We start from the raw sequence: 24,911 nt of genomic DNA on the forward strand, positions 1-24,911 counted from the left end.
ACACCGCGATCTACGAATCGGAGTACATGAAACCCTACTCAACGACCCCTTGTCCAAAAGATTGCTCCCCTACAGAACCAAATCAACATCAAAATATATCTGAGGTATCCTACAACCCAGAACCCTCTATTGATCATCTAAAGGGTCCACTAGTATCTAACACCCCAGGACTATCTAGCTATCTTCTAGCTATGATCTCTCTGGATCAAGCTAGAGAAAGAAAACCTCAACTAGAAAAGAGAGAAACTAGAGAGAGAAATAATCCAAGTAGAGAGAAAGTCTAGAGAGAGAGGAACTAATAACAAGAGAGGAGAGAGGAGAGAGAAAACTCTTCCTCCTCAAAATAGGGGGAACCGATCCATCTCCCTCTCTTCTCGGATCAGGGTGGCACAGCCACCAAGGTGCCCATCCTCGGCGACGACGGCCGGCCAGTGACGGCCATCAACTGCGGCACCACCGGCGACGGTGGTCGGCCGGCACAAGAAAAAAAAAGAGATGAAGAATCCAAAAAGATGGAGGATGATCCACGGCAAGTTGGTCTAGATCTTGGCCGGCCCGCTGACTAGCTGCCACCCAATCTTAGGGGTCCTCGACGGCCGCAAAACCCAGCCAAACCCGGCAGCCGGTGGCGGTGGAACAAGGAAGAAAAGGGGCCAAGCAGAGTACTCTATTTTTGGATGAATCCAGGTGACCAGCCGGCTCAAACCCAAGAAAGGACAATGTATAGACATAGAAAAAGAAGAAGAGGAAGGAAAGCGACGCTCACCTCAATCCGGCGACGTTCCAGCGACGTTTCCGATGATGAATCAGAGGGGAGAACTCGGAGAGGAAAAGCTTGGGACCGGCGGCGACTTTCGGCGGTTCAAGGGGCGAAAATTAGAGGAGAGGGAGGAGATTTATATAGGCAAGATCTCCGAGTTCGAATCACACTCGGAGATCCCTCAGGAATCCCTCCTCCATCGGAATTGGGGAGGAAGAAGACCCCAGCCGGGGTCTTCCGCCCTGATTGCCCCCGTGCCAAGCATGGGTCAAGTTTGGGCCTGGCCCATTCGGCCCACGAGCCTTTTTTTTTTTCCAGGGTATTACAAAAATATAGGCTGGGGTTAGACTGAGGTATCATTCTCTGAGGTGCTCAAATTGTATGCAGTTTAGGCAAAGTTACAAGACCTGAAAGAAGCGAAGAAGACTTGACCTAAAAAATTGAAAGAGCAAGAAGAGAAAAGAAAGGGATGTAAATGTATGTCAGAGGTTATGTTCTTTATTTGTGATTACAAGACATTTATTTGTTGTGTATCCTGTTATTTATTTGTATTTATGCAAATGTGTCATGTGGCAGGTAATAGGTGGAAGTACTAACAATTCTGGTCCCATGTATGTTGAAAATAGTAGCTGGTTTGGCATTGTGTATCAGGTGGGAGCTAAACATTATGTATCAGCTTGTTAATTATTAAACAATCACAAACAAGCTTTCACTTTGTTTTGTAGGAACTTGAGATCGAAAGGAGATCCAACCTTTTTTTAGAAGTGGTGGTCACATGAGAAATAGTATTGCACCAAGTCAACACCAGGGGGTCACCCAGACATCCTATCAAGTCAAGACAACACTGTACCAACTCAAGACTTCACTGCACATGGTTCTGAAAGAAGACAGTGATTGTTACTGTTGAGAGGTTGCTAGGGGTTCTGAACATGGTCTAAGAGATTGCTAGGGGTTCTAAATATCTTTTGATTGCAATTGAGTTTTGAACATGGTTCTGATTGTGATTGAGAGGTTCTAAAAGTTCTGAACATAATCTAAATGTCTTGTGAATGTAAATATTATCATTTCCATTTATGGATCTGAACATAATGTTATTCCTTCTAATGTCTTGTGAATAGATGTCTTGAACAATTAGTGGCGTGTATAGATCTGAATATTTCTCTGTCTATTGAACAATTCAATGCATATTGGTTCAAAGAAAGCAGAAATGAGTTTGTTCATGTATGGATACAGTGTGTCATATGACTGTAAATGTGATACACAATGTAATAGGCGTCACTTTATTTTGTGATAAACAAAGAAAAATGTGCATTGAATTGATTGTATTGGAACTGTATTTGTTTAGGTTAACAGATATGAGTCTGTTCATCCATTGAACTGAGTTTGTTTAGTGAAAGCAGAAATAAAAGCATATTGGTTCTATTAGTAGATGTGTAAAGTGATTCTTATATGTAGCCGTTAGCTGGATTGATTTTCATGTATGGAACCGAGTAATGGTAGCTAGATTGAACAGCAAGCTATTTACAATCAGCAAACTGTAATGCCTTGAACTAATTAGTAGGTCTTGAAAGCTATTTTCAATCAGCTGGGGCTTGTAATGATAGATATTCAGTTAACAGATTGCCTTTTAAGCATCAATCCAACAATGAAAGGGTGTTTATATGCCCTTTTAGCCTCAACATGGATTGTTGTTTTTGTCCTTTGGAACAGATTGTCTCAACATGGATTTATATGCTTTGTGTTATAGATGACTTGTAAATAGATTGGCTTCGTTAACAGACTGGCTTTGCAATAAATTGGCTTTGTAACAGACTGGCTTTGTAATAAATTGGCTTTGTAACAAGCTGACTTTATAAATAGACATCAGTCTAATTACAATATAGGAAGAACAAGATTACAATTTAAACACCAGCAACAAATCCATTGTCATTAACAGGTTTCACAATAAGTCAATACATTCTCATGGTAAGTAAGGTTGAGAAACAGATGCATTAGGCTTATATGCTAAGAAAATCACAATAATTGTGATCATCCAAGATAAGGCTACAAATCGAATACATTTTCCTCTCTCTCTCTCTCTCTCTCTCTCTCTCTCTCTCTCTCTCTCTCGCTTCGTTTCTTCAAGACAGATTACATTTTAGCTCAGCAAGATGAATTTCAGGCAGAAATTTTTCTCATTCTACACTTTCCTTTTCAATCTGAAGTTCTTTCTCATGCTCCAACTTCTCAATTCTTTCCCGCAATTTGCTAATTATCTTGAGTGTATGTCCACCCTACTCTGGATCCAACTATTGAAGTAGTTGCAACGTCCATCAACCTGTAACAAAAATAATTATGGTCTTGAATCTCCTTTATTTTCCCACAGCAACAGAAAATGAACTTAACCAATTTTCTTACATTAAAATTAGGGCACACCCAAAACCTCCTTTCCAAATTGACATTCGACCATAATATCTCTACCACGACTACAAGATGGCAAGATGGCAACAATATACCCTTAGACCTCCAATTGCCAAGGCTAGGTAAGTTCCCTTGCCAAATTTTAGAGTTTGAAGAGTTGTCTTCCATCTAAGGGCTCGTTTGGTTCGCGGGAAGCATTTTCTTTCCTAGAAATATAATTCTTGGGAAGAAGATTCGTAGGAAGAGAATGCTTGGGAATATACTTCTAGCATGTTTGGTTAAACATGGAAAATTGATAGATTTTCAGAATACTTATGTTTGGTTGACCATCTACTTTTCTGAAAAAGTTATGTGTAATTCCTATTATATCCTTAATAAAAATTAGGTCTTTAATGCCTGTTTAATGCTGAAAGATCTTTTTGGGAAAAAATAAAAATGTAGTGGTTCCCACTTCATTAAAAAAAATTTTTTTTCATGTTTCTCATGGAAAAGACTTTTTCATAAAATATGGAAATCATATTCCATGGGAATACAACTTTTCTATCCTTGGAGCTTAAAATTTGTCACGCCTTTCATTGGAATTCAGAGGATTAAAAGAGCACTCAGGTAAGGCTCAAGCATGCAGCCTCGCCAACACGTAGGTCTGGATGTCATGGTGCGGCTCTTGGCCGAGCCAGTCACAAAGGTAGGTATAAAATTTCACCGCTTTTTCGTTTGGGAAAATGTTGACATATGGCGACGGCAATAATAATCCGCTAAAAAGCTAGGCGGCAGAGGCATAGCAGACTCCCACCACCTGATTAAGATCGGACGGTCAATGTTTTAATCAAGAAATTTAGGGTAGCGCCGTATCATAAGGTATTAAGTTCTCTCAAATATCCCGTGGCCTCTTCCCCCTCCGAAAAAAAAGAAAAGCAGGAAACCTCTTTTCACCACTCTCTCTCGGTCTCTCGATTTCTGGGGCGGCCTGAGAGGAAGAACTGTGTTTTCGAAGCGTTTGAGATAGAGAGGTAAGCGGTGTTTGCATTTCTCTTATCTCAGTCGAAGAAATTCCATTTTTCTTGAGCTTCTAACCGGTCATTTCTTCAATTAAATCTTGTCTTTATTTATTTTTCTTAAATTTCTTCGATCACTGTTTCATTGGTTGACGAGCAGATTTCGTTTGCTTCTATTTGGTGTTTTTGTGGATGATTTATTGGAAAACTGTGTGGAAATCTTGTAACTGAAGTGACGTACTTGTGGGATTTTCAATGAATCTTGAGTTTTGCCCGCAGGTGGGAGATTAAGAGGGCTTAGGGTTTTTCTTTTCTGTACGAGTTCGTGTTAAAAGGCTGCTGCTCGACATTGCTAGTGTTTGGTCTTGGGCGACTGTAAAGATCATTCAAGGTTAGTTTTATTTTTTCATTTTTTTCCTTTTATTTCGTTTCTGTTGTTGTATGCTGTTTATTGGATTCTTCTTCTTTTTTTCCCCTCGTTCTTAGCAAGTTCCATTTGATTGTGTAAATATGTGCTCTTTTTTGGGATTTATGATATAGGGTTCATTGAGTGCTTGTTTTATATAATTAGTGCAAACTTTGTAGATAGATTTCTGAAGTTTCTTGTCAGACAGCAACTTATTGTGCACAGATTTCTCCTTATTCATTAAAACTTACCATTGTTTGATGGAAACACACAGATAGTTGTTCAATTTCACCTAAAATGGGAAGGTGTGCTTATCCCATTTCGTAAGTATAAATAGAACTGGATGTTTCTTAAGAGATTTATTTTATTCAAACCCTTTATGTCATGTAAAACCATAATTTTCTGAAAGTAACTTAGAAGTGTATGACATGCTTCCAAGAATCCTTAATGTCCTTGCTACCAATTCAAAAGTCGGAAACATATCTGACACTCAGAACAAGATCCTAAATTCTGGCGAAGACTATTCATTTTGGTCACTTTGAATCAGTTTCAGTGCAAGTTGATCCAGAAGTGATCTTAGTTCTGTGCTTTTAGTTGGTTTCTGTTGCAATTGGTCAGTTTTTCAAATTTTTAAATGAACTTTAACGGAACCTTAATCTGATCAATGCCCATTGTTTCATTCAAATTAATTAAACCTAGCTGAAACCCCATTACTTATGGCGCTACTTTTGGATTGGGTTTGACCAAGAAGCAATACAGCACAATTGTAGTATTTTTGTTTCAACCCACACTTAAACCCTAGATAGCGTTTATATTGATGATATCTTGAAGAATGCTATTTTGAGGTAAAAGCTAAATGCCATTAGAACAGTCAAATGGTCCAAAACCAACTATTTTGATGGAAATAATATAAGGCTATACTATCAAATGCAAATTCAGCCCAAGCTCTCTCAATTAAATTTGAAAGTACAATTTATATTGAAAGCTTTATGAGATGGTACTATATCTTTGAGCATACACGTTCCCCTTTGGCTTTTCTCATGTTGACAAATTCTTTTGGAAATGGTAATTTGATATTATTTGAATGGTTTGGATATAGTAATTAGATATAGTAAAAAGGTTAATACATTTCTAACTTTGCTTGTTTCCGTATACTTTTAAGGACTCGTTTGGTTCATGGGAAGAATTTTACGTCATTGGATTCTTTTTCTTGGAAAGCGGATGGCTGGGTATATGAAATCTGAGAAAGTAGTTTTTGCATATTTGGTTGACCATAGAAATGTTATATAGGAAACATACTTTTCATAGTAACTTATGTTTGATTAAGCTTTTACTTTTCTGAAAGAATTGTGCAAAATATCTATTATGCCCTTAATAAAGTTTCATAAAATACCTGTAAAACATCACATACATCTATATTTAGTAGCTATTTTTAAATATTTTTAGATATATAAAAATATTGAAAAATATTTTTAGATATTTAAAAATAGGTATTAAAAATATTTATTGGGTTGAGTTTTTAATTCTAACAATTTTTAATATTTAGAGAACTTTTTATATTATGGTAATTTTTAATAGTTATTAATATATTTTTATATTAAAATTACCACAACTTGTTTATATTGTGTCAATTTTTAATAGTATACGTTAATAGTATAAGATTAACTATTAAAATGGCTATTAAGAAGATCATGATGGCTTAAGGGCATTTTTGGTAAAAAAAATACCACAATTTTCAGACCATGGAAAAGTGGCTTTTCTATGTCCCACATGGGTTTTTCTTTCTCATGAAATATGGAAAACTTATTCTCAAAAGCTACTTTTCTATCTCTTTCCTTTGAAAGGTTCAACTAAATATGAGGCATTTTTTCATTTTCCTATTGACCATACTTTCCCCCCTCCTTCCCACAAACTAAATGAGTCCTAAGTATCAAAGTGCTAGGCAAGAGTATATTCAACTCAAATGGGGAAAGTTATGCACTAGCATGAAGCTCTTGTGATGCTTGGATTTATATCACATTTAACTAAACAAAGATGACCAATTTGCTATAGGAAGGTTTTTAACCTACCACTTGTGATTGATTATATGATTTAAATTTCAAAACCTTCGTAAGGAAGGAAATTTATGATGAACTTTTGTATGGTTTCTTTTAGGTTTAGAATAAGCAACTGGTGTCTTGACATCAGTCTTCATTCTTTCTCGGAGCAATTTACAACGGATTGGCTTTTGCTGTCTCAGGCAATTCAAAATATTACTTTGAATCATTGTTTTTTGTACCAACTTGTACTGCCCGATATCGGGCATGCTATACTAAACTTGATAAGGTATCAATTTTGTACAAGGGCTCAACATAGTAACATGTGCTATACAGCTGTTTATTTTCCTCCAGTAGTGAACCATGTGTTGCCTTGGGTATTGTGCCGTACTGACCCAATCCATAACAATAAGCTACTAGTAAGGGGTCTGCTACCTCAAAAAGACAAGACATTACTAGATGAGATATATTCCACCATGTGCTACTTTAGCATCCATATGTAGATTCTCCAATAATATACATTACCTTGCTTTAGCCCAACAAGATATGGGAGCAGATTACAAAGAATTACTTTAATTACTAGGCATTTACTTATACAGTAGTAATTTATTAAGAAGCATACATTTACATAGTGATGAAAATGATTTATTGTTGCAGGATGATTGGTGATGCAAGCTTGTTTGAGATGCATATTATTTTTTGTTGGCTTGACGGAAACAATCATAAACTTGATGAGGAGTCTAACTTTGATGTTGTTGGTCAAAGAAAAGTGGCTGCCCTTTGGATGATGCCAGATAACCAACTTTGCCCCTCACCTCAAAATATCAATCTATCATGAAGGAGAAGGACAACGGCAATATATCGGATTGCTTATCTAAAAAGCAACAACCAAGTTATTTGAGCCTAATCGAATGTTCTTACCCTAGATGTACTTGTGAAGCTTGAAGATGTTAATACACATGATTTAGTGCATTACTACGAGATGGTTGTAGGCCTAAATTTATATGATTGAATTATGAGGAGAAAAACATTACAGATCTCCCTTTTGTCATTTCTAGATTAAGGTTATCCATTTTGATGCATTGTATGTGATGTATCTCATAGGCGATGAAGGATCTATATTGTTTAATATTGTAAATTTATGGATTATGTGCCCCCATTTTAGCTCTACTGATTTTCCCCTTTTTTTATTTGCCTTCTTTGTATCCATTTCATCCACAAATGTGTGCAAAACTATTCCCTTCACAAATTTTCACAATTTAATTGTTTAATGCAAGAGGATGGCAGATATTGTTGAATATAGTCTATGTTACTTGGATCCTCCATTTTTTATTTTTGGAAGTGTCAATGCATTTGGACACTTGGACATGACACAACATGTTTTGTGCTTATGTCCATGAAAAATGCTGATGTTCAGTTTGTTTTTTGAAATAATATGTACGGACTCTTGGTTTTATATGAGGGACACTTTAAAACATTATTATGTTTTCTGATATGAAGTTATAATAGCCTTTTATAATTTAGATATTTTCAGTCTTAATTTAAGCAAGACTTTAACTAAAATATACCTAAGAAGAAAGTGATAACTCAACTGAAATTAATGAAAAAAATTACTTACCATAACTTTGTAGTATGTAAGACTTGGGAGTTTTTGCTGATCACAAGAGGAGAATTTGGGATCCTCTTCCGTCCCATCCTCACCTCCTCATCTTCATCTATCGCATAGGCGCTCGAGTTGGATTTTTGGAACTGGTAACTCTCTCTTTCTAATTTATGGTTGAAGGCTTTGGAGCTTCGGGCCTTTTGGAGATGTATTCTTCTTTTGGATTCGGTTTCTTTCTTTTTTTCCAATTAGAACACCAAGATTTGTTTTGCTTTTACAAAAATTTTGTAGTCTCTCAAATTCTACTTTCTCATGTTTAGGGTTTTAGGGATTTGGGAGTTTGTGCTTTTATAAGGATAGATTTTAGGTCATGAAAGCCTAGCTTAAGGTCCGTAGTATCGGAATCGGCACCGGCCGATGGTACAATACAGTATGATACCATGCTGTGCCGTTCCGGCATATACTAACAAAGAGAAACCAGAAAGGAAAGGGGAGAGGGAGAAGGAGAGAGAGGAAGGGAGGGAGAGAGAGAGAGAGACAGCAGAAGGGAGGGAGGGAGAGGTTAAGAGAGGGCTTTCTAGCTCCCTCACCTCCGGCACCGTGTAATAGGGGTATGGAGCCCTTTTCTCATTTAGAGAGAGGAAAAGAGAGAGGTAGGGAGGGAGAGGGAGAGAAAGGGAGGGAGAGAGAGGGAGAGAAAGGGAGGGAGAGAGAAGGCTTTCAAGCCTCCTCTCCTCCGGCACTGCATAAAGGGGATGGAGCTCTTGTTCCATTTTGAAGCAGGGGCTCCGCCCCTGTTACACCGCGCTGGAAGAGAGGAGGCTTGAAAGCCCTCTCCTTGCCTTCCTCCATCCCCCTCTGCCTCCCTCCCCCTCTCTCTTCCTCTCTCTCTCCTTCTCCCTCTCGCCCTCTCTCACCAGATTTCTCGAACCAGAGGGTGGAACTATGCCAGACCACCCTTAGTATGTTGGCCTAGCTTCTGTATCCATGATTGTAGATTATTGTACTTGCGCCATTTTCTTTCTCTCTATATTTTCATATGTTTGCAAAAATATATGCATATATAAATTCTTTTTTTGTTTTTTTATTTATTGTATCACTATTTCTGTTTTTATGTATTTTTCAAAGTTTATTTAATATTATATTTTTAAGTTATTTTGATTTTCTATTTTTTGTTCATTTTTTCTTCTCTACTTCTACCATGAATTGTGTGTGGCATTTTTCTAGTATCACAACATTTTATAGTATTTTATATCGTTTGAAGTCATTGGGTATGGTGTTCTTGTGTTGAAAGTTTGAAGTCATAATATATTTCAAGATCATAACATAGTTAATTAAAATACTAAAGAAGGATTTAAGTGCTAACTTTGTCTTACCAAAATAAAAGAATGATTAAAAATGTTAAGGAGTCCCTTTTCAATTAAAAGAATTAGAGAAAGGAATTTATGTGGTGCCAAGCTAACCTAGATCTGGTATGAGTACTAGCCTGGCACAGTGTGCCAGTCGGCACTCAAAACCTTGAACCTTGACATTAAAGAATTATGGTGCACATCAATTTTAGTCTAATATGTTATTTAATTGTTTATAATTATCTAATTATCCAATACATGACTATGTAAAAAATTATAGGAATAAAATGTACAAATATAAACCTGATATGGATGTGAACTTAGCATGACTGTTACCATCACACAATGTACCAATGTATAAATTTTAGTCTAGAAGTTTGAAAATAAGGCCAAGATATAGCTTATCTATCAGTTAATAAGTTTTGAGCTTAAATCTCACAGTCCGATCTCAAATGTTACAGAACATTTTGACGGAGCTAGCGATCATGGGCAGGTGGGCATGTGGTGGTATCGGCATTGTAGACTCTTTTATCTTCTTTCCACTCCATTTTCATTTTTTTCTTGAAATTTTGGAACCAAAGTGCTTCTTATATTTTTAAAAAATTACAATAGAAACTTTTTTTTCTCAAAAAAGTGCTTTGTAAAGATTAGATTTATTACTTGTGAGTAGGCAAAGCAGCAATTCTAGACGATTGATTTTTTAGATGTTGAATAAAAAATAATTTTGTTTCTACCTCATGTGAAATTCTGATTAAATTCAAATGTAGAAATCATGTTTTTCTTTTTTTCCCCCTATTTTATTCTTTGATTACATTTGGCCATTAACACATATTTGAGAATAATATGTTTGCCATGTTGTCTTGCTTACATGTCCTTTGTTTACCATGTTGACTTGCTTATTATCCTTTTTCATTGAACTGTATTATTATGTATTACAACATTTTTTCTTCTTAGTGTATATGTTTGGATTGATTCAATTTAGATTGGATTTTGGCAATTGAAAAGGAAAATATTAATACACCTTATTTGGCATATAGTTACTTGTTGGAGAGGTTAAAAATTTCAAATTCAAGAAATTTGTTGAGATGATGCTTATGCCCGAAATGGAAATAAATGGGCACATCAATATGTATTCATTGTTCACTTTCAATTTACAGTGGATTGATCTTTGCCTCTCATGAAAGACTAGATGAACATATGCCTCCACAAATGGACTTTACCATTGTTCAATAGATTATTCAATGTTTGTATATAACTTTGTGCTAGCATGGTATGCTAAATCGGCTCGTACCGGCCGGACTGGTCCGGTACAATAGTGGAAAACGGTACCGGCCCGTATCGGCTTCTGTACTGGCTTCCGTACCGGCTGGTACCGGCCAGGTCAATATTTTTGGGCTTTCGGAGGCTGAATTAGTGGTACCGGTTCGAACTGGTCCGGTGGCCGACCGGTACCAAATCGGTCCAGTGGCCAACCGGTACGCCTACCGGTAACGGTTCAGCAATCCTCGTGTGCTAGAAAGTTGCCATGATTAACTCAATGAAACCATGGGTGCAGAAAAGAGAGGGTAAGCTCATTACATTAAAAAAAAAGATGTCGGAATGCCCATAATATAAAATAAACAATTGAGCATGATCGCCAAATGAATTGAATGTTTCATGTTTGGTTCAGGAAGAGATTATAGAAGTTATGAAATTAATGGTAAGATAATCTACGTTCATTAAATGATTTAAGAGATAATCAAAAATAGAGGATCTTGAGTACTATTCGAAATTTGGGAGAATTATATAGAGCATCAATTCTGGATTTTTCTGTTAACCAGAGTTATTGGACATTATTTAGTCAATATTCTATCTTTTTTCTAAGCCTTGGTTATTAAGAAATTGCTTAATTTGCATTGTTTACGTCTTTTATGATTTTTTACCCTTGCACTTCTTTCATTGGTGTATGTAGTTAATCATTTCATGGATCATCCGATAGACACCTCAATGCATGAACATGGACTATAGCAATAATTGGTAGATGACGTAGAATAATGAATGTTTCATATGAACCATGATAATAAAACCAAATCAATATAAATGCACGTTTCTTTCATATGATTGGTTAACGGAGGAGCTAAATGTTACAATATTGATTCATCATTGTCATCCTTGTGGATTTTATCATGTAGAAAATTAGAATTTTCTTTTAAAATTTTGTTTTCTTTATCATTTTACAATTGTATTTTTTCTTGTATATTCAATTATCTTTCCTCTTTGTACTTGCTTTATATTTTTTTGATGAATCTTAACCATGGTTTGCCGTACTAGGTCCGGTAGGTGTACCAGTCGCCTACTGGACCGGTACGGTTCTGGTTCGTTCCGAAACCGGCCGGTACGAACCGACCAGCTCTTCCCTGTTGGAGCTGGGGAAGAAGAAGAGAAGAAGAGAGAGCGCGGGGAAGAGAGAGAGGGAGGAGACCCATCGTCGCATCGGAGAGCCGCGGAGAGGCGGCGGAGGCCGGGGGGCGGCGGAGCCCGCCGGAGGGGGGGCGGAAGAACCCGCGGGGGTGCGGCGGAGGCTGAGGCTGCGGCCATGGCTTTTTAATTTGAAAATTTTAAGTGAAGTCGGCACCGCGGCCTTGGCCTCCGCCGCACCCCCGCGGGTTCCCCCGTGCCCTCCATGGGCTCCGCCCCCCACCCCTCCGGCCTCTGCCGCCCCTTCGCGGCTCTTCGATGGCGGCCATGTGTCTCCTCCCTCCCTCTCTTCCCCGTGCTCTCTCTCCTTCTCTTCATCTCCAGTACAGAACTGGCCCGTACCGGTTTTCATTGCTCAGCGTACCGGTTACAGGCTGGACCGGTTCGAATCGGCCGGTACGGGCCGGTTCGTCAGACACTCTTAACATCATTTCATGCACCCTAAAATTTTGGTATTCGGAATATGATGCAAAAGAAAAACTTGATAAGATGTGGAACAACATTATCATTGATGTGTATTCCTAGACCAGTTGTATCTGAACATGAACTTTGAAGGTTGATGTGGTCAGCCGCTTGCATGATTTATTTTGAGAAAGGTTAGCTGGGGGATATAACATGCTAGTATTGTCTCTTTCTATATAAGAAGATATATCTAAATCAGTTAATTGCTATGCTTGGAATTTGCAATGGCTTGCTAGAGGGATTTGGGCTTTTTGTCAACATTTGCTGTTGTCTTGAACACCTAAGTTGAAATCTGACACATTGCAACACTGATAACTGGTTGTTATTTTTTTTTTCTTTCAGATAACATTTCAATGATATGATAACACCTTTCAGTTTAAACTAGTTTACAATTAGGTAGTTAGACCACAACTTAGTGAAGCTCTACCATTCTAGCTATCTTTAATAGTAACTTTTCGTGGCCATTGGCGGCCATCTTGAACACCTATCTAATGCCAAGCTCTTGTTTAGGATTTTTTATGAACAATTGTCTTTACTGATGAAGACTTTCTGTTTGAGATAAATTCTTAGGAACTTGTAGCTATAATATGAATATATATAGCTGATTTTGGGACTGTGAACATTACGACTAACTTGTTTTTTTCCCTATCTGCAAAACTGTCTCTGAACATCTGATGATTGTTTAAAGAAGAAGGAGCTCCATTCTTGTCTCTCTCTATATAAGAAGATATATCTAAATCAGTTAATTGCTATGCTTGGAATTTGCAATGGCTTGCTAGAGGGATTAGGGCTTTTTGTCAACATTTGCTGTTGTCTTGAGCACCTAAGTTGAAATCTGACACATTGCAAGGCTGATAACTGGTTGCTATTTTTTTTTTCTTTCAGATAACATTTCAATGATATGATAACACCTTTGAGTTTAACCTAGTTTACAATTAGGTAATTAGACCACAACTTAGTGAAGCTCTACCATTCTAGCTATCTTTAATAGTAACTTTTCGTGGCCATTGGCGGCCATCTTGAACACCTATCTAATGCCAAGCTCTTGTTTAGTATTTTTTATGAACAATTGTCTTTACTGATGAAGACTTTCTGTTTGAGATAAATTCTTAGGAACTTGTAGCTATAATATGAATATATATAGCTGATTTTGGGACTGTGAACATTATGACTAACTTGTTTTTTTCCCTATCTGCAAAACTGTCTCTGAACATCTGATGATTGTTTAAAGAACAAGGAGCTCCATTCTTGTCTCTTTCTATATAAGAAGATATATCTAAATCAGTTAATTGCTATGCTTGGAATTTGCAATGGCTTGCTAGAGGGATTAGGGCTTTTTGTCAACATTTGCTGTTGTCTTGAACACCTAAGTTGAAATCTGACACATTGCAACACTGATAACTGGTTGTTATTTTTTTTTTATATTTCAGATAACATTTGAATGATATGATAACACCTTTCAGTTTAAACTAGTTTACAATCAGGAAGTTAGACCACAACTTAGTGAAGCTCTGCCATTCCAGCTATCTTTAATAGTAACTTTTCGTGGCCGTTGGCGACGATCTTGAACACCTATCTAATGCCAGGCTCTTGTTTAGTATTTTTTTATGAACAATTGTCTTTACTGATGATCACTTTCTGTTTGAGATAAATACTTAGGAACTTGTAGCTATAATGGGCTCGTTTGGTTCGCGGGAAAAGAAGGGGGGAAAGTGTGATCAACGAGAAAGTAATGAGATGCCTCTTGTTTGCTTGGAGTTTTCAAACGAGAGAGATGAGAAAGTTATATTCCCATGGGAATATGATTCCCACATTTCATGGAAAAGTCTTTTCCATGAGAAACATGGGAAAGTTACTTTCCTATAAGGCAGGAATCACTCCATCTTTATTTTTTTCCTAAAAAGGCCTTTCAGCATTAAAGAGGCATTAAAGACTTAATTTTTATTAAGGGTATAATAGGAATTATACAACTTTTCCAGGAAAGTGGATGGTCAACCAAACATAAGCACTCTGAAAATCTGTCACTTTCCTATGTTTAACCAAACATGCCAAAAGTACATTCCTAAGCATTCTCTTCTTAGGAATTTTCTTCCCAAGAATCATATTCCTAGGAGGAAAAATGCTTCCCGCGAACCAAATGAGCCCAATATTGTAGCTGATTTTGGGACTATGAACATTATGACTAACTTGTTTTTTCCCTATCTGCAAGACTGTCTCTGAACATCTGATGATTGTTTAAAGAACAAGGAGTTCCATTCTTGTCTCTTTCTATATTAGAAGATATATCTAAATCAGTTAATTGCTATGCATGGAATTTGCAATGGCTTGCTAGAGGGATTAGGGCTTTTTGTCAACATTTGCTGTTGTCTTGAACACCTAAGTTGAAATCTGACACATTGCAACACTGATAACTGGTTGTTATTTTTTTTTATTTCAGATAACATTTGAATGATATGATGACACCTTTCAGTTTAAACAGTTTACAATCAGGTAGTTAGACCACAACTTAGTGAAGCTCTACCATTCCAGCTATCTTTAATAGTAACTTTTCGTGGCCGTTGGCGACGATCTTGAACACCTATCTAATGCCAAGCTCTTGTTTAGTATTTTTTTATGAACAATTGTCTTTACTGATGATCACTTTCTGTTTGAGATAAATACTTAGGAACTTGTAGCTATAATATGAATACATATAGCTGATTTTGGGACTGTGAACATTATGACTAACTTGTTTTTTCCCAATCTGCAAGACTGTCTCTGAACATCTGATGATTGTTTAAAGAACAAGGAGTTCCATTCTTGCAAGTTCTTCAACTAAGATTGCTCTGACATAAGCAGAAGACTACTGCTGCTGCTTGTGAAGGAAATTCAATGACTGAAAATTTTAGGAGGCGTAAAACTAGATGGGAGATGGCAGATGCTCATTTTCCAAATAAAGTTAGAAAAGACAATGCTCTGCCTGCAAAAGCAGTTCTTTCTCATGATAGAGAATCAAAATCAAGTTGGAGTTCTTTTAAATACAACCATAGTCAATTTTCAAAGTGGTCTGAAATGGAAGGAGGCAATACCCAAATCCATGGAGATGATTTTGAAGCATGCCAATTTGCACCATGGTCTAAAAGACCCCGATCTCCAAAGTGGTCTGATATGGAAGCTGACCATAAAGAAGGCTCTAAGAATTCTTCCTGGGAACCTGTATCTGGAAACCAGTCTACAAGGGGAGATGATAATGTAAGTAGGGACACTGCTGGTTGGGGAACAACTGTAGATCAAACTGATCCTGATGCATGGAAGCAACACAAAGAAGGCTTGAAGAATTCTTCCTGGGAACCTGTATCTGGAATCCAATCCACAAGAGGAGATGATAATGTAAGCCGGGATACTGCTAGTTGTGGTACAACTCTAGATCAGGCTGGTCCTGAAGCATGGAAGCAATGCAAAGAAAGCTTCAAGAATTCTTCCTGGGAACCTGTATCTGGAAGCCAGTCTGCTAGAGCAGATGATAATGTTATCAGGGATGCTGCTGGTTGGGGTACAGCTCTAGATCAGACTGGTCCTGATGCATGGAAGCAACACAACCATAGTGTTTCACCAGATAATGGTTGGAACAGGTCGTACAGGTAACCACCATCTGCTGCTTAAAAAGTTGCTTAAATGTTCTGGCACCTAATTCATTTTATCGTCAATGAAGAAAAAGAGAAAAATAGGGCAACTTGCTCACTGTCCATTTATAAAATTCATTGGCTTCCCCCCCCCCCCCCCTGGTTGTTTGACTGGTTTTTAATGCTTTGGATACAAAATGTAGGAGTAGAAGCAGAAGCCCTTTCAAAGGATTAAGACATGCTTCTGAGAGCAGGAATAATAGAGGTAGAAAGGGAGGAAGATCTGCTGCACCTTGTAGAGATTTTGTAGCAGCCAGGCATAGGAGAAGTGGCCAATGCAGATACCTTCATGAAGATGGTAGTCCAAGACACACTGGTAGGTATCATAACAATGATGCAACTGAGATCAGGAAAAGTAGATCTGAGAGGGGAAGGTACTCAGTGCGTGACAACAAGGAGGACATCAGAGATTCATTGGATCAAAGCAATTATTCAAGGAACAGGTTTTCTCGGAGGCATGAAAGTGATGGCAGTGGTGAGGAGAGGCATGAGGTGTATAAAACTAGCAGGTCTGCTGGCCTCTGTCATGACTTTGCAAGGGGTAGATGCCACAGAGGTTCAATGTGCAGATATCTTCATCATGATGCTTCCTCTGGTGGTGGACCTTTCAGGAAAGATAATCCCCGGGAGAGGACATTTGATAGAAGAGACGCGGATGCGTCTTCCTTCAGGCAAAATCTTGAGCCTCGCAGGGTTACAGATGTACCTTGCAAGTATTTTGCCAAAGGCCACTGCCGTCATGGTGAAGACTGCAAGTTTTCTCATCAGGTTCTACCACAATCTCATTCAAAAGAGAGGAGAGATGATGATACGTGGAATACTGGTACGGAATCTGACAAAAGTCCGGTATGGAATGGACCAAAGTGGGGTGAATGTGATGAAACTGCTACTTCATGGGATGGTCCAAAATGGGGTGATCAGGCAGCCACTGCATGGAATGGTTCGAAATGGGGCGATGTTGCCGAGATGCATGCACCCAACTCCTCTCAGTGGATGAGTGACAGTAATGGCGCAGGAGATGCTGCTCCTCACTCCATGGGTATAAAAGATTACACAATTAAATCTCAGCATCCTCCATCATCAGAACCTGAGAAGAATAACCATCAAAGCTTACTGAAGGAGGTGATTGAGAAAGCTTTACCCTCCCGAGTGCAGAATATGACTAAGGAAGTGCCGGGGAAAGATCAAAATTTTCCAAGTGTTACTACAGAAATAGTGGTTGAAGGTGCTTGTGTCCAGCGGCATCCTAGCATCATGGAAGAGGTGCTTTGTGGTGATGGTGAGGAAAGTGAGAATGTAAATGCCAATGGTGAGAAATCCCAGGCAGACATGAAAATTTCAGCTAACAATCTGCAGGCTGTGGTTTCTGTCCATAACCAGTGTTTTGGTGAGAGTTGGCAAAGCCACCCATTAGCCCCTCAGCCTCCAGATGCACAAAACATCAGCCAAAATGAGCAGAACCAGCAAGTCCTTCCTCAATTACCTTCAAATACTAATCTCACCGGGCAAAATCTGCAGTGTCTTCTTCCTCATAATGGACAGAGCCAAAATCTGGCTGAAAAGAGTCAGCACTATCTATCTCTTTCTCCTCATATTTCCCCGAGCCAACAGGTTGATGCTTCAAATGGGCAGAACCAGAACTCACCTATTGTACCACCATCTGCTGAGCCAAATCAGGCCTCTGTTTCACAGCAGCAGTCTCCTCCTACATCTGATGGCATGAAATCTGTGACACCAGAGACTGACAACCTGCCCCCTGTCTCCAAACCAATATCTGTTGAAATAAAAGATCCTATAATGGAGACATTACAAGATACTCTAAATAACTCGTTTTCATTACCTGTTACTGACCGACCTAATGAGGGCAATCTGAACAACAGTGCTGACTTGGAAGAAAAGCTGCATTGTGGAAAGCATGAGTTGAAGCATGTTGAGCCAGATGGGGATGATAGCAAGAAAGTAAGTGATACAGAAATTGGCCAGAGCAAGAAAGAAGAGGAAATTGCCCAGTCAAAGGGTGTGAATGCATATGCTCATACTCATGGGGAGGGTAAGAGAAGCAGGGATGATAAGGGGTTGCGGATGTTCAAATTTGCTCTTGTGGAATACGTGAAGGATATATTGAAGCCCACCTGGAAAGAAGGTCGTCTGACTAAAGAAGCTCACAAAACCATAGTGAAGAAAGTCATTGAAAAAGTGACCAGTACCTTGCAGGACCCTAATATCCCTTGGACACAAGAAAGAATTGATATGTATTTGTCATACTCTAAAGTGAAGCTCAACAATCTTGTACAGGTTCTTATTTAGGGCTTTAATTTTTGTGTCTTTTTTCTGGAACTCTGCTTGAATACTTTGACAGAAAGGCTTGGCTAATACTTTTTCACTCTTTATGACTGCAGGCATATGTACAAAAATATGGGAAGAGCTGAGCCAATGCTTGACAGCCCTTATGCTTATTATCTGCTCATTCTATATCAATATGATAACCCTTTTCCCCACCTCCAGTTTTGGATTTTTGTAAATTAGAGATTATTTTTGGGAGCATTTTGTTGTTTATCTTACAGGATAGTGCGGTCCTTCGTTTCTGGTATGTAACAGAAATCTGCTGATGCAGCCTATATTTCAGTCATGCTACTTTGGATGTTTATTGCTGCTTGAATCGTTAGATTTCAACAGATGATAGCATTCTGGACAGGTTAAGTTTACAGCTTGTTACCTGGCACTGGGTGTTTGGTTTGAGATGCTTCCAATACACCATGTTGTAATTGGTTGTTACTTCTATCTACATTAGCCCATGATTGGTTGATATTTCCTTCATGGAATATCAGAAATATGCTTTGGTTTATTGGAGTTCTTTCTCCCTCATTACAGTCTTTTGGAATATCAAACTGCCTGGTCATCAAGAAGGTGCTATTGGTTTTGTATTGTTTGATATATTTCTCATTCTTAGCAGCTCGTTTTTGTAGATCAGGTTTTGATTTTCTATTACACGAGTCAAACAATCAACAATTTTTCAAGTCATCAAGGGAAAAGTGTTCATCTATAATCCTCCATCCCAAAGTGTCTGAATGGTAAATATTCTTCAGGATTCATGAGGCTTCGCAATTACGCCTCTCTTTTCCCGTGGATTTTCACTGTAATTCTGCATCAAAACTATTCTTCCCAGGCTATGGTCGACAAAGATTCTCTTGCATATCAGTGGAGCAGTTTGCCCAGTACTTTGAGACATCCGCAAGCGATGGCAATCCTTCCCTTATGATCTTATTGTAGCATTGGGCAAGTGTGCTCCTTGGGGTTTCAAATGGAAGGAGCATCTGATATATTGCAGTGTACATCTACCCGCAATTGAGGGGCAATATCATCTTTTCCGTTACACCTAAATATCCTTTAAGGGCGCACTGCGGAATTCAAAAAAGACATTTTAAAAAAAATTAAATTACAAAAATTTCTCTAATTTTTTTGATTATTATATTTATATTTAATAATTTATAAAATCTAAATTTATTCAGTCAACGGAACTAAGATAGTTTTTCTCATATAAAAGTTCAAAGTGCTTTTTTTTTTTTTCCTTTTTTTTTCTTAGGAAATGGGGGAGGGGGGAAGGAGAGGAAATCTTATCCGCGTAGCAACCTTCACTGGGCCCTCCTTCCACTAGGAAATGTTCGATGCAGGTAGAAAATTTACTCGTACCCTTCCCGAGCCGTGGGTTACCTTACATGTGAGTACGTCATCCCAGCGCCACCTTAGTGCCAACTGGACTAGATGGTGCTCCCACCAAGTGTATCCAGGTAGGGAGTATCTGGTCTCACATTTAATCGACGCTCGCGCATTTCGAACCTGAATCGCACTGATGGAAGCAAAGCCTTGTTCCAACTGCACTCCCACCTTAGTGGTAGCAGGTTAAATTGCTTTTGAGTGGAAAAAAGAGTAAATAGAGGATATACATAATTTTTTATATTTTTAAATGAAAAGTATGTGAACGAAAATTATTTTGATTATTTTTAAAATTTTTCAGATATAGCATTTAGATTCTATTTAAAATTAACAATTTGATTAATATTTTATTACATTATAGAATAAAATGTTGGATAAAAATAAAGTATGGCTTTGTAATTTACTTAAAAGAGAGAGACGAGAGGGAAGTGCTCGCCTGGGGTCCTCATGAGATGAGTTCCCGATCTTTTTCTTGGATGAAAATATCCTGAGACGAAAGCGAGGAAAAATAATTTAATCAGGAAAATGGAGCTACGATTGATGTTAATGGCGGTTCTGCTCTTCATCTCGTCGGTAGGTACTGGAATTGGAGATGGAATAGGTGAGGATTACGTCCGGCCCAAGCCCCGGAAAGCCCTAACCTTTCCATGGAAGCGGAGGCAGTCTTCGGAGCCCCAACAGGTGAGTGCTTGATCCCCTTCCGCGGATAATTTAAGAGAAGTTTGCTTGTTTGAGGTTTGGATCTTGGTCTGATCCTATTCTGGAATGTCACTCGTCGGATCTGTTGCTCTCGTTGTTTCTAATTTGCGGCATCAGGTCGCTGCCTGATGGTTTTAGCGTGTTTTTTTTGCTTTTTCTGGCTCCTTTTAAAATGTTCCGATGGAAACCCAAATCGATTCTGCTGCTGTTAATCCAGAAACTCGAAATTTCCAGTCTTCCACTGTACCGAGTGCCGATTTTTATTTATTTATTTATTTTTTTTACGATGGGAATATCTCGGCAGAAAACCAAGTTAATTTCGGTGGCAATTTGTTCAGAAAGTACTCGGTGTAAGCCGTCAAGCTACCCAAATGGTCATTCCTTAGTTGTTGGTCTCTGTGCTGGGATCTGATCGCATTTTTTTGGAGATTTAGGTAATGTTAAAATCATATGATTGATTAGGATCATGATTGAGTTGTGATTGATTGTGCCAAACTTAGTTGGCCTTGCCTAATTTCACCTTGATTGATTTGTGATTAATTGTGCCAAACTTAGTCGGCTTTACCAAACTTTGTTAGCCTCATAAAGGCTGCTCCTGTACATTATAACAGATGGGGGCAGAAATACAATTATTTTCTCTTATTCTTTTTTTTCAACAGGTAACATATTCAGTTGCAGGTGAAGCATTGAGACTGAGTGGTTGCTGAAGTCATCTTGTCTATTTAGCTTCTCAATTTGACATGGCTACCTCTTGCTATTTTAACTGTGATTCCCATGTTCATGCTAAATTCACTGAAAATGAATATCATTTTAGCAAGGAGTAGTGTGATGTTGTCTATGGGTTTAGCATCCCATTGTAAACCACCACACCCCCCCCCCCCCCCCCCCCCCCCCACAAAAAAAAAAAAAAAACCAAAAAATTGCATCTGCTTCACAAATTGATAAAATCTAAAGGGTTAATAAGTGTAATGCCGTATGTCTTACTTTTCAAGTTGGGAATATGCATGAATGTGCATGGTTGCTATACTTAAGCATGATATAAGGTAATGCCCTTGACTTTTGTGCACCGAACCTAATTATTATTATTATTATTTTCTGAAAACAGGCCACAGAATCTATATAAGGTTTGAGGATATCAATGTGCTAAGCTCCATCAATATGATCTCCTGGATTGTGCATTTCATTCATTTTGTGTTTTATGTTAGAAAAAAAGGGAAAGTAATCATGTTTTCAGTAGGATCAAAATGTCCTTTTCAATTCTCTTAAAATCATTCAACTGTCAGATTTTCTTGGAGAAAAATGTTATTTCAACAGCAATCCTTTTCTTTTTATTTTTGCAGGTTCACATTTCTTTGGCTGGGGAAAAACACATGAGAATATCATGGATCACTGATGATGAATCTTCTCCTTCTATTGTTAAATATGGAACTTCACCTGGAGAGTATGCATATTCTTCTCAAGGAGAAAGCACATCCTACAATTACTTATTCTATAGTTCAGGGAAGATACACCATGTTGTCATTGGACCTCTTGAAGATGGCACAGTTTATTATTATCAGTGTGGAGGACAAGATCCAGAATTCTATCTTAAGACCCCACCCTCTCAATTTCCAATAACTTTTGCTGTAGTTGGCGATCTTGGTCAGACAGGGTGGACAACAACAACTTTAGACCACATTGCTCAGTGCAAGTATGATGTGCAACTTGTTCCAGGGGATCTCTCATATGCTGATTACCAGCAGCATCTGTGGGATTCTTTTGGTGAACTGCTGCAGCCACTTGCTAGTGCTAGACCATGGATGGTAACAGAAGGAAATCATGAGAAGGAGAAAATATTATTGTTTGAAGCTGGATTTCAAGCATATAATGCCCGGTGGAAGATGCCTTATGCAGAGAGTGGATCCGCATCAAACCTGTATTACTCTTTTGAAGTAGCAGGAGTTCATGTTATTATGCTTGGTTCTTATACAGAGTATGATAAGAACTCAGATCAGTATGCCTGGCTTAAGGTTAGTCTATTTTGTTGTTTCTTTAAAGCTTATCTATCCTTCTTAGTTAACTTTTCTCATGGTAGTTTCATTTCTAGTGGCAGCCTGGGAAACGTGGACAGTTGAAAGCAAGTTTGCCAATTCTTTGGAACAAAGATCAAACCAACTTTAGAGAATGACCATGTAATTTAGGCATGAACATATAACTCGTCATTGGAATTAAAGTTTGAAAATATAATAGCATCTGTCTCCCTTCTCCCTCAGTTTCTGGCAATAGTGTACTAAGGGCATAATCTTTCATAAGAATTAGCTAAAAGGATTATTGATTCCTCATCTTATGGCTTATATGCTGAAACTATCGTTTCAATTAAGCTCTATCTGAAAATTAAAAAGCTACCATATTCCATTTTATCCAGAGTGCATGTTTCCCCCAGTAAATACTTGCTTGCCCCAGAATCAATATCCTTACTTCACCTTGTGGAACAATTAGTTTTTCTTTGGTTTTATCAGATTTAGGACTTGAATTTCCTTTTTAAAAAATTATTTTTGCCTTTCTATGATTTTTCCTAATTCAACTGCATAGAAATCCAAAGAAAAGAAAATGATCTAGTATTTTAATTTGGATGAAGAGAGCATCCATTTGTATTTGATGTTACAGGCTGATCTTGCTAAGGTAGACAGAGAAAAGACACCATGGTTGCTCGTGTTATTGCATGCACCATGGTATAACAGCAACTGGGCTCATCAAGGTGAAGGGGATGGCATGATGGCTGCAATCGAACCATTGCTTTATGCTGCTGGCGTAGATATTCTTCTTGCTGGACATGTGCATGCATATGAACGTTCGGTATGCATGACTGGTGACTCTTTACTTCACTCATGTTCAAACTAAAAGTCTCTCCTTGCACTTCACACTTTCAGGAACGTGTTTACAATGGCGGCTTAGACCCTTGCGGAGCTGTACACATAACGATTGGAGATGGAGGTAACAGGGAGGGTCTGGCTCAAAGGTACATCATTTCCTCTAGCATGGCGCATATGCTTAATTGCATTTCTAGAACTTGCAACCTTCGTATTTATGCTGCAATTACCGAGCATTTCAAAATATATCTTCTGCAGTATAGTTACTGAATTCCTTTGAGCTCATCAGGTATCTTCACCCAAAGCCGGAGTGGTCAGCTTTCCGTGAAGCAAGTTTCGGTCATGGTGAGCTGAAGATCATAAATTCAACCCATGCTTTTTGGAGTTGGCACAGGAACGATGATGATGAAATGGTAAAATCAGATCGAGTCTGGATCACCTCATTAGCAAGTTCTGGATGCTTTGCCGATACGAAGCCGGAGCACAGGAGGATTCTGATGGCTCCTTAAGTCAGGAACTTGAAGCAATTCCACCCCAAGGATCTGCTATCCCAGATAATGTATAGTCATATAAATATGATGTGCCTGGTGTTCTGCAACATGATGAGATGCCTGAGGAAAGGGGTTTCAGCTAACTCAACAAGGATTATGTCCCAGAAGCGCTTCCGGCACCAGTAAGTCCTACCAAATATCATTTGTAGTTCCAGCACTAACATGTACAAAGCCCTTTGACTTGATGCTGATGGGAGTATGAAATGCAGCAGTAGCGGGGTTGGAGCCTGTACTTGTTTGCATAAGCTCTAATTTCTTAGCTAATGCAAGAACTCTCAGAGTTAGATGCAGCAGAGAAGAAACTAAAATATTGAAAATAGAAATTTTGGTTATCCCATTGCTGAACCAAGAAACGAAATCATCTTGTGATTTCAAAAATCATGGAAGGTCATTATTGTGACAATTTTGTCCTGCATCGAGACAGAGATGAGCATCTTCCCCGAACCCAAATGGAGATAACAATACAACCTGCTTAGTGATCTGTAGCCCAGGAACTAGGACAACATCATCCTTTATATTCGTTTCCAAAACTGAACCATTGGTTGTTTGGGATGATAGAAAATATGGGGTGACAGAAGATATTCTGAGTTCAGCTTTCTCAGAAGGATTACAAAGATTGCTGCCTTCGCCGTTGGTGTAACAATCAAGAACCCTGCGCATAAATCATCATTAACAACAATCTGAGTTGCCAAAAAAAGTTCTAACTTCCCCCTGATCCCATCTTCTCCTGGCAGTTCTTTGATCAGAGATGGCCTGCATTCTCGATCAGATTCCAGTAGGCCAATCAAAAAACTGGGCATGGAAATTTACATCGGTAACAGGGATCATAGCAAGGTTTTTAAGCTTTAATTTGGCAATTTTAGCAATTGTAGAGGAATGGAGAGGATGATTCTTCTTCAGGCTATGCTAGAGGATCGCGATAATGATTAGAGTTAGGAATGGGGGCAAAGGCTAGTGGATTTTCAGTA

General features: G+C 38.4%; 2 protein-coding genes and 1 long non-coding RNA gene across 4 annotated transcripts; all 3 read left to right on the forward strand.

The window, feature by feature from the left end:
* The first annotated feature begins 297 nt into the window (after positions 1-297).
* On the forward strand, positions 298-1,953 carry LOC120112435. Its single transcript, XR_005514065.1, has 2 exons — positions 298-1,411; positions 1,486-1,953. It is a non-coding gene; the product is annotated as an uncharacterized LOC120112435 (long non-coding RNA).
* A 2,074-nt stretch (positions 1,954-4,027) lies between these two features.
* LOC103717136 (zinc finger CCCH domain-containing protein 55-like) lies at positions 4,028-18,975 on the forward strand. Of its 2 annotated transcripts, XM_039131861.1 has the most exons (6): positions 4,028-4,170; positions 4,435-4,546; positions 14,678-14,958; positions 15,219-16,088; positions 16,274-18,425; positions 18,530-18,975. In XM_039131861.1, exons 4-6 carry the CDS (start codon positions 15,340-15,342, stop codon positions 18,557-18,559), a joined length of 2,931 nt encoding a protein of 976 aa, XP_038987789.1. In that variant the 5' UTR covers positions 4,028-4,170; positions 4,435-4,546; positions 14,678-14,958; positions 15,219-15,339; the 3' UTR covers positions 18,560-18,975. The 2 variants fall into 2 exon arrangements, with proteins under 2 accessions (XP_038987789.1, XP_008803631.2); XM_008805409.4 differs by lacking the exon at positions 14,678-14,958.
* A 1,282-nt stretch (positions 18,976-20,257) lies between these two features.
* On the forward strand, positions 20,258-24,284 carry LOC103717137 (purple acid phosphatase 18-like). Its single transcript, XM_008805412.4, has 5 exons — positions 20,258-20,525; positions 21,884-22,552; positions 23,190-23,378; positions 23,453-23,541; positions 23,682-24,284. The coding sequence occupies exons 1-5, from the start codon at positions 20,370-20,372 to the stop codon at positions 23,899-23,901; spliced, it is 1,323 nt and encodes a 440-aa protein (XP_008803634.2). The 5' UTR covers positions 20,258-20,369; the 3' UTR covers positions 23,902-24,284.
* Positions 24,285-24,911: the final 627 nt, after the last annotated feature.

The sequence above is a fragment of the Phoenix dactylifera genome, chromosome 11 (assembly GCF_009389715.1).
Source record: "Phoenix dactylifera cultivar Barhee BC4 chromosome 11, palm_55x_up_171113_PBpolish2nd_filt_p, whole genome shotgun sequence".
NCBI lineage: Eukaryota > Viridiplantae > Streptophyta > Magnoliopsida > Arecales > Arecaceae > Phoenix > Phoenix dactylifera.

Excerpts from the sequence above, each read along its gene's own strand:
- LOC103717137 (XM_008805412.4), top strand. The coding sequence starts at position 20,370 with ATGGAGCTACGATTGATGTTAATGGCGGTTCTGCTCTTCATCTCGTCG. Across the intron at positions 20,526-21,883 it reads AGTCTTCGGAGCCCCAACAG|GTTCACATTTCTTTGGCTGG; the intron begins GTGAGTGCTTGA and ends TTATTTTTGCAG. Across the intron at positions 22,553-23,189 it reads ATCAGTATGCCTGGCTTAAG|GCTGATCTTGCTAAGGTAGA; the intron begins GTTAGTCTATTT and ends TTGATGTTACAG.
- LOC103717136 (XM_039131861.1), top strand. The coding sequence starts at position 15,340 with ATGACTGAAAATTTTAGGAGGCGTAAAACTAGATGGGAGATGGCAGAT. Across the intron at positions 16,089-16,273 it reads GGTTGGAACAGGTCGTACAG|GAGTAGAAGCAGAAGCCCTT; the intron begins GTAACCACCATC and ends TACAAAATGTAG. Across the intron at positions 18,426-18,529 it reads AGCTCAACAATCTTGTACAG|GCATATGTACAAAAATATGG; the intron begins GTTCTTATTTAG and ends TTATGACTGCAG.